The sequence below is a fragment of the Corvus brachyrhynchos genome, unplaced genomic scaffold (genome assembly GCF_000691975.1).
Source record: "Corvus brachyrhynchos isolate BGI_N302 unplaced genomic scaffold, ASM69197v1 scaffold275, whole genome shotgun sequence".
Classification (NCBI taxonomy): Eukaryota; Metazoa; Chordata; class Aves; order Passeriformes; family Corvidae; genus Corvus; species Corvus brachyrhynchos.
In genome coordinates this window covers 69,665-78,316 of record NW_008238318.1, presented here as the reverse complement: position 1 = coordinate 78,316, position 8,652 = coordinate 69,665, and the positions used below count along the sequence as shown (strand labels likewise).

General features: G+C 57.2%; 1 protein-coding gene across 1 annotated transcript in view; it reads right to left on the bottom strand.

Annotated features, from left to right (window-relative positions):
- Positions 1-988: 988 nt before the first annotated feature.
- Positions 989-8,652, bottom strand: part of PUF60 (poly(U) binding splicing factor 60) — a 22,390-nt gene continuing 14,726 nt past the window's right edge. Inside the window, 8 exon segments of the mRNA XM_008633310.2 lie at positions 989-1,731; positions 2,124-2,359; positions 3,012-3,147; positions 5,175-5,203; positions 5,206-5,349; positions 5,754-5,967; positions 6,996-7,088; positions 8,183-8,344. Coding sequence (XP_008631532.2) covers positions 1,432-1,731; positions 2,124-2,359; positions 3,012-3,147; positions 5,175-5,203; positions 5,206-5,349; positions 5,754-5,967; positions 6,996-7,088; positions 8,183-8,344 — 1,314 coding nt within the window. The 3' untranslated portion in view covers positions 989-1,431.

Below are 8,652 nucleotides of genomic sequence, written 5' to 3'. Positions count from 1 at the left end.
AGACACAGCATCCCTGCATCCCAACATCCCAGCTACATCCCCGCCTGCCACGGACACAGCATCCCTGCATCCCAACATCCCTGCATCCCAACATCCCTGCTGCCACAGACACAGCATCCCTGCATCCCAACATCCCAGCTGCCACAGACACAGCATCCCTGCATCCTGCCCCCCTCGCTGCACTAAACACAGCTCCAGGACACCCCAGCATCCCAACATCGCAGCTGTGCTGACTCAGCATCCCGGCTCTGCTGCAGCCCGTGCGATTCCAGCCCAGGCTGAGTTTCCCAGGCTCTGCTGCAGGACACGCCCAAGCTTGGCAGCAGCCCCCAGAGGGAGGCTGGGCTCGGAATTCCTGGGCTGAGGAGGTGCCAAGCTGGGTTGTGGAGATGCCAGTGCAGTGCCAGTCCTGTGCCAGCCTGGGCTGAGGAGGTGCCAAGCTGGGTTGTGGAGATGCCAGTGCAGTGCCAGTCCTGTGCCAGCCTGGGCTGAGGAGGTGCCAAGCTGGGTTGTGGAGATGCCAGTGCAGTGCCAGTCCTGTGCCAGCCTGGGCTGAGGAGGTGCCAAGCTGGGTTGTGGAGATGCCAGTGCAGTGCCAGTCCTGTGCCAGCCTGGGCTGAGGAGGTGCCAAGCTGGGTTGTGGAGATGCCAGTGCAGTGCCAGTCCTGTGCCAGCCTGGGCTGAGGAGGTGCCAAGCTGGGTTGTGGAGATGCCAGTGCAGTGCCAGTCCTGTGCCAGCCTGGGCTGAGGAGGTGCCAAGCTGGGTTGTGGAGATGCCAGTGCAGTGCCAGTCCTGTGCCAGCCTGGGCTGAGGAGGTGCCAAGCTGGGTTGTGGAGATGCCAGTGCAGTTGCAGCCCGTTGGAACTCTGGGTTTAAAGAATTTAGGTTTCTGGGATGTAATAATGTCCCTGGATATAATAATAGCCCTGTGCCAGACTGGGCTGAGGAGGTGCCAGCCCTGTCATACAGACACACAGGTGACACCAGCTTGCTTTGTGTTTTTATCCCAACTCCCCGGACACCAGATCCCTGTGCCCGCCCTGGAATGTCCTGGAATGTCCTTTACACACAGCTACAAAAAGCCTGGGAGGCAGAGGGGGCAGGGCCAGTCCCCGGAGTAGAGCTTGGCCAATTCCTTGGAACAGAGTTGGGTGGATTCCTCGGACTGGAGTTTGGCCGAGCACCGGGATCAGACTTGGACCAATTCCCAGATGCCAAGCTCAGCTGGGCCCTGAGACCAGAGATGGACCAATTCCCTGGATCCAAGCTCAGCTGGGCCCTGGGACCAGAGTTGGACCAATTCCCTGGATCCAAGCTCAGCTGGGCCCTGGGACTAGAGTTGGACCAATTCCCTGGAACCAAGCTCAGCTGGGCCCTGGGACCAGAGTTGGGCCCATTCCCCAGATCCAAGCCCAGCCATGGGATGCAGTTCATGCTGAGAGGTCGCTGTTGTCGAACCTCTCCTGGTCGTAGACCTCGGCCACCACCTTCCTGCCCGCGAACCAGCGCCCGTTGAGCGCCTGGATGGCCTTGTGAGTCTCTGAGGCCATGGAGAATTCCACGAAGATCTTGACGATGATTTCGGCATCCTCCTCCTCCCCCTGCTTCTCCTGGTAGATGATGACCCTGTTCACAGCCCCGAACTTCCCGCACTCCTCCGTCACTTCTCCCTCCAGGTCGTCATCGATGTCCTTGGGATCCACCATGTTCCGCAGCACCATCACCGTGGACTGCAAGGGAAGGGACGGAGGAATTAACGCCTGGAGACACAGAGGAGACACCCAAGCACCCTGGCCATTCCAGGCACGCTCCATGGGACTGATGGCTCAGCTTCCCAGGGATAATTACTGAGTTTCCAGGTCTGTTTGCTGCTGGCTGTGAGGGGCTGGCCCCTGGATCAGGAATTCCCGTGGGCTGGGAATGCTGTGTGTCATCCCCGGGATTTCCTGGGATACACTCTGGAACCACAAGGAGCCTTGGGCACTACTCTCATTTTCCCTGTGCTGCTGCAGGTGTCCCCGAGTCCCCTGAGCTCAGAGGTACTGTGGGTGTTCCTGAGCCCCCCCAGCGTGCAGAGCCCACCCTGGGACACACGAGGCAGCTGTGACCTGCCTGGACTCACCTCCTGCTTGCGGAGCAGCTTCTGCATGACCATGTGCCGGGCGCTGCTCCCGGAAATGCTCATGTGCTCCTGCTCGCTCAGCATCTCCGGCCGCTCCGACTCCTGGAACACCTCCTCCTCCTCCTTCTCCTTCTTGACCTCCACCAGCCCCAGGGCCGGGGGGCTGGCCAGGATGGGATTCACAACCCCCACCTGTGGGATGGTCACTGGGATGGGCGGCCGGGCAGGGGTCACACCTGGGAGGGCACAGGACAGGAAGATGGTCAGTGACCTCTGGGTGATGGTCAGTGACATCTGGGCAATGCCCACTTGGGCAGTGGTCAGTGACACTGGACAATGGTGATACCTGGGAAACATTCAGTGATACCCAGGCCATGGTCAGTGACACCTGGGCAATGGTCAGTGACACCAGTGCCAATTATCCAGCTTTTCCCCCCATGTCAGGTGTTCCTGCTGGGAACCCATGGCCTGTCCCATCTATGGGACACCAAAATTAATCCATAAAACATCTGAGTTCTTGCCCAGGCAGGGCCAGGAGCAGGTTCTGGCTCCAAGTGGACCCCAGGTACAGAGTCCCATCTGTGGAAAAGGGACATGGGTGACAAGAGGCAGAGCATACACAGGTGACAGGAGCAAGGGGACACACAGAGGTGACAAGGGAAGAGCACACGTGGGCGACAGGACGAGGGGACAGACAGATGCAGGTGACAGGAAGACAAGCACACAGGTGACAAGAGCATACATACATGACAGAACAAAGAGGACACAGAGGTGATGGGAGGAAGGGGACACATACAAGTGCCAGGAGAAAGGGACACAGGTGACAGAAGGGGACACACAGAGGTGACAGCAGAAAATGGACACAGGTGGCAGGAGGAGGGGTCCCACCTGTGATGACACCAGGGGCCTGCGCTGCCATCACGGCCTGGGGCAGAGCCCCCAGGGGCTGGGCCAGGGTCAGGGCAGGGGACACAAGCCCTGGTGTCGCCAGCGTGCCCAGCACTGCAGCTCCTGCCACGGCTTCCTGTGGGGGACGCAGAAAACCTCGGGTTAGCCCTGCCCCAGGGCATGTGCAGAGCACCCAGCCAGGCTCAGCTCTCCTACACCTGGCATGTGCCAGATGCTCCCATTCCCAGGAGCTCCCAGTGCTGCTGGGGAAGGGAAAGGTGTCACCCAGCCCAGCAGGGAAACAGACTCTGAAGCACCTTGGAAAAAAAACTTCCTCTTGGAACTCACATCCCAATAAACACCCCAACTCCAGGTGCCCAGAATTCCAACAACATTTGGGAGGAACATGCAGTTTAACAATAAACACTTCCATGGAAGTACGGAAAACAATGTGCCTAAAACACACTCCAGGACCCCAATGTTTTTGGTTGTTGTTGCTTCCCAGGCCACTGTAGTCCTGATTTAATTGCTGACATCCTTCTCTTCCTTGTATTCTCAGGGCTCCTGTAATCCCTGATGTGGCACAGCAGGAGATCCCAAGGTTTTGTCCCTCCACTCCCACATGTTCATGGATCTGCGACTCAAAGCTGCTGCAATATCCCAGCTCTCCTCTACATAAAACACCCAAACTCTGGGATCCAACCCATCCCATCAGGGCTCTGCTCCCAGTGCCCACAAGGCCACTCCTATTTCCACTGGAGATGAAGCTCCTAATGAAGGGGAATGGGAAAGTGCTGGAACAAAACCACTGGAATTTCTGGCTACACTGGTTACCAGCTGCCCCCACTTCTCACTGAAATGGCTAAAAAACTTCTCCCACCACTTTTGATTCCTTCACTTCCTTGCAAGCCTGACTTTTCCTACCTCTGGTAGACAGGGATGACCTTTGCTCCACTCTCTTTAGTGCCACTCTCCTCACAGAACAGATCCCGCAGTTTCTTGACAAACAGCAGGATTTATCCCTATCTGTATCACATCTCTACCATTTCACTTAAGAAGAGTCCATAGTTCTTTCCCAAAGTGATTTTGATCCAAGTAATTCCAGCCATGTCTCAGCTTCCTCCCTCCCTTGACTGCAGAGGTTTCCAGACCTGTGGAATCTTTCCTGGGGACCTGCGAGTTCCATGCAAGGGGCAGCTCCTCCCACTCCTGCCTCCACCTTTGATTCAGGGAAACATTCCCCAAAAAGCCTCTTCTAACCCCAGCTCTGCTGCAGCAGCACCAGGGACTGCACTGACCAGCAATTCCTGCCTGAGAAAATCCCAAAACCCAACAGTGCTGGAATTTTCTTTCTCCATGGGCTACAGTGCCATAGGGGGATCCTGCTGCCCAAGGCAGGGATGGGGGCACAGCCATGGGAATCTGTGCCCACTGTTCCCACCCAGGAGCTCCTGGTACTTCAGGAAAATTACATCAGAGAAGTCAAGTTCTGTATCAATATCCAACCCACCCCACCACTGCCTCTCCTGTCTCCCAACATCCTAAACCATTCCAGGCCTGTTCCACTCTACTACAGGTGGGACCTTTCACCAGAGTGCTGCTCACACAACTGCTCCTACCCTCATCCCTCTGCCCCTTCCATGTCCTTCCCTGCTTTCTTTCAGCCTCTTCTGCAAACATTTCCCTCACTGCTGGTTTGATTTCCAGACTAGGAATTCTCTCCAACCTTCCCCACCAGTTCTGTGCCAGACCATTCCAAGATCTGGTGTCTCAGATTCCCCAGGTGCCAGGGATAAGCTTCCATGTGTGAAATCCTGGGACAGAGCATGATCCGGAATTATGACATCCTGGAATGGTTTGTGTTGGAAAGGACCTTAAAGCTCATCCAGCGCCGCAGCCACAGCTTCTCTGGGCAACCTGTGCTGTGCCCTGAGCTGTCCCTGTGCCTCACCTGAGCTGTGCCCTGAGCTGTGCCTGTGCCTCACCTACGCTGTCCCTGTTCTGTCCCCGTGTCTCACCTGAGCTGTGCCCTGAGCTGTGCCTGTGCCTCACCTGTGCTGTCCCTGTTCTGTCCCCATGTCTCACCTGAGCTGTGCCCTGAGCTGTGCCCGTGCCTCATCTGAGCCGTCCCTGTGCCTCCCCTGAGCCCTCCCCACGTCTCACCTGTGCTGTGATCTTGGCAGTGGCGGCGCGGCGGGTGGGAGTCCTCCAGGTGTGGCCGGGGTCAGGAGTGGCATCGGGGGGGTCACGGCCTTGCCCACCCGCAGGTACTGACCCCCCAGGTCAAAGAGGTTCATGGAGGAGACGGCATCCTGGGAGGACTGGGCCTTCTCGTATTCTGCAGGAAGAGATCATTCACAAATGAGCCTTCTGTTGTTCAATCATGGAATTATGGAATGGTCTGGGTGGGAAGGGACCTTCAAGACCATCCAGTCCCACTCCCTGCCACCTTCCATAGGCAGGGCCCCCTTCCACTGGACCAGATTGCTCCAAGCTCCATCCAACCGGGCCTTGGACACTTCCAGGGATGGGGCAGCCACAGCTTCTCTGGGCAGCCTGTGCCAGGGCCTCACCACCCTCACAGCTGCTATAAATTATATTCCTAAATCCAGCGCTGACCAGCTCCCAATTTATTCCTATCACTTAACAAAATTCCTTCACTAGAGTGGAAAACCCAACCCCAAAGCCACCCCCAAGAGCAGAGGACACTCCCGCCCCTGCCCCAGCTCCACCCGGCTGTACCAATGAAGCCGTAGCCTTTGTGCTTCCCTGTCGTGGGGTCCCTGGCCAAGGTGCAGGATTTGATCTTCCCAAAGGCTTCAAACACGCTCTTGATGTCATCGTCAGACAGGTCCTGGTGCACGGAGGCCACGTAGATGCGGTTGAAGGCCCGGGCCTCCTCTGCCAGCTGGTCAATGATGGGCTGAGCCTGCCCGATGTTGCTGGGCCTCCCCACCTGCAGGGATAGGGATGGGAATGGAGTTGGGAAGGGCCTGGAGCACCAGGTGCAGCTGAGGGAGCTGGGGGCCTCACCCTGGAGAAAAGGAGGCTTAGGGGGAACCTTCTGCCTCTGCACAACTCCCTGACAGGAGTGGGCAGCCGGGGTGGTTGGGCTTTGCTCCCAAGGAACAGGAGACAGGACAAGAGGAAACGGCCTTGAGCTGTGCCAGGGGAGGCTCAGGCTGGACATCAGGAGGAATTTCTTCAAGGAAAGGGTGGTCAGGCATTGGAAGGGGCTGCCCAGGGAGGTGGTGGAATCCCCATCCCTGGAGGTGTCAAAGGAACGCCTGGACATGGCACTCAGTGCTCTGGGCTGGGTGACAGGTTGGCCTCGATGAGCTGGGAGGGGTTTTCCCATGGGAACAGTTCCATTATTCTGTGACATGGACAGTCCATGGAGCAGGGCAGCACTTGGTCCCTTCCTGCCTGTGCAAACCACAGGACACCTCAAAGGGCTATCACCAACAGAGGGACAGCTCCAGGAACAGCTGGCACTACCAGGATCTGGGCTCTGCTCCCTCCTCCCGGTACCTCTCCCATTTACCTTCCCTGACCCACCAAACACCAACCTCCAGGGATTGAGAAGGATTCTGCAAGCAAATCACAGTGCTCCTACCCCTTTTTTTCAGGGTCTCCTAAACCCCCTGGGCCATGGGACCCTGCACACCCTCAGGGCATGTCAGAGACATCATATAAGATATAATCACCTTTACTTTGTCTTCAAGAGAATTCTATGTGTGTGTGGGAAAACCTGAGTCGAGTCCCTGGAGCCGATCTCAGGTGGGACTCGCAGGCCGGCGGTTTCTCCTCGGAGAGGAGGGACCCAGAGCCGCCGTGTGCCCCATGTTGGACATCAAGGTCCATCAGGGAACAGCTTTTAGGTTCCTTCCCCCATCACAGTGCTGTGGGGAGCATTTCCAGGCATGAAACAATTATTCCCAGGAAAAGAGAAGCAGGAATTTTCAGAGCAGGCATGTAACTCACCTTGATGTTCCTTCCCCCCAGCATGACAGAATTCATCTGCTCCAGGGCCAGCTGGGCGGCTTCAGGAACCTCGTATTCCACAAAGGCAAAGCCCTGGGATAGGAGGAGACACCTGTCAATCACTCCAGCTGTGCCAATCTTAACGCAGCCAAGGTTTCCCATGGAGCAGATCCCTACAGGTGAAATTGATTCCCACCCCACTGATTCCTGCTCATGGCCCAAGAAGATTCCTTAGAGAATGGCAGAAAATGGCCTGCAGAGGTTCCACCAAGGGCACCTGATTCTGGAGCCTCTCGGTCTCTGAGGTCCCACAGCAAAACCCCATCTCACTCAGGGCTGCTGCCTTGTCAGCACTTCCAGCAGAGCTTCAGGTTGGACATCAGGAGGAATTTCTTCATTGAAAGGGTGGTCAGGCATTGGAACAGGCTGCCCAGGGAGGCATCCCTGGTGATGTCCGAGGAATGACTGAATGTGGTGCTCATTCAAGTGCTCTTGTCCAACCTCAATGACTCCGTGATTCCATGCACTTCACCCCACACACCCCTGGCTCCCATACAGACTCCTGCCCTACGCAGATCAGGGAGCTGCAAACATTCGTCCCCAGTGCTAAAAGGAACCTGCTCTTCACAAGGATAGAGGCCCCTTCCTCTCCTGGCTGCATCTGGAAAGCCTTGAAGAGAGGAGGATGTTCCTTGAGGGCTGGGAATCATAGAATCATGGAAAGGTTTGTGTTGTAGGGACCTTAGAGCCCATCCAGTTCCACACCTTCCACTAGACCAGGTTGCTCCAAACCCCATCCAGCCTGACCTTGGACACTTCCAGGGATGGGGCAGCCACAGATTCTCTGGGCAACCTGTGCCAGGGCTTCACTACCCTCACAGGGAGGAATTGCTTCCCAGTATCTCATCCAATTCAATAACCAGCAAAGCTGGTTATTTTGTGTTTAGGACACATGGCTGAAAGAAATATCCTTGCAGAAGACTCCAAAACGCCTCATCACTGGGGCATCAGCACCAGCTCTCGCTGCCCCCAAGGAATTCCACTCCTTCCCAGGACAGCTCACCTGCTCTTTGCCAGACCCAGGCAATCCCGCAATGGTTTGGGTGGGACAGGACCTTAAAGCTCATCCAGTTCCACCCCGTGCCATGGGCAGGGAACCTCCCACCAGCCTGGAAGCCCCATCCCACCTTGTGCTTCATGGTGACAGAGTCCCAGGACATGTCGATGCTCTTGATGGGCCCGAAGGGGGCGAAGGCCTGGCGGATGGTGTCCTCCCCCAGCTCGTAGTAGATGGAGCCCACGTAGACCCGGCACATGATGGCGAGTGCCCGCTGCCTCTGAGCCGCCATCTGTAGCGAGACAAGGACTGGCTGGTCAGTGCTGGGCTGGCCGTGGCCACTGGGGCCTCCTCCCCCTCCTGCTTCCCTCCCGGGAGCCACCCCCGGCGGCAGCTCTGGCACAGCCTGGATCAGAAGGATTTCCCTGCTCGCTGCACAGGGCGCTGGAGCGGATCCGTCCGGCTCAGTCCCGGATAAAGTCCGGCTCATCCTGGGGCAGACACATTCCGGTCCCTCTGGCCTGTCCCCCAGCAGCCTGATCTCATCTCCAGCCACACCTGCAGGAGGAGGGAATCCCTTCACTCTAGGGCAGCTTCCCC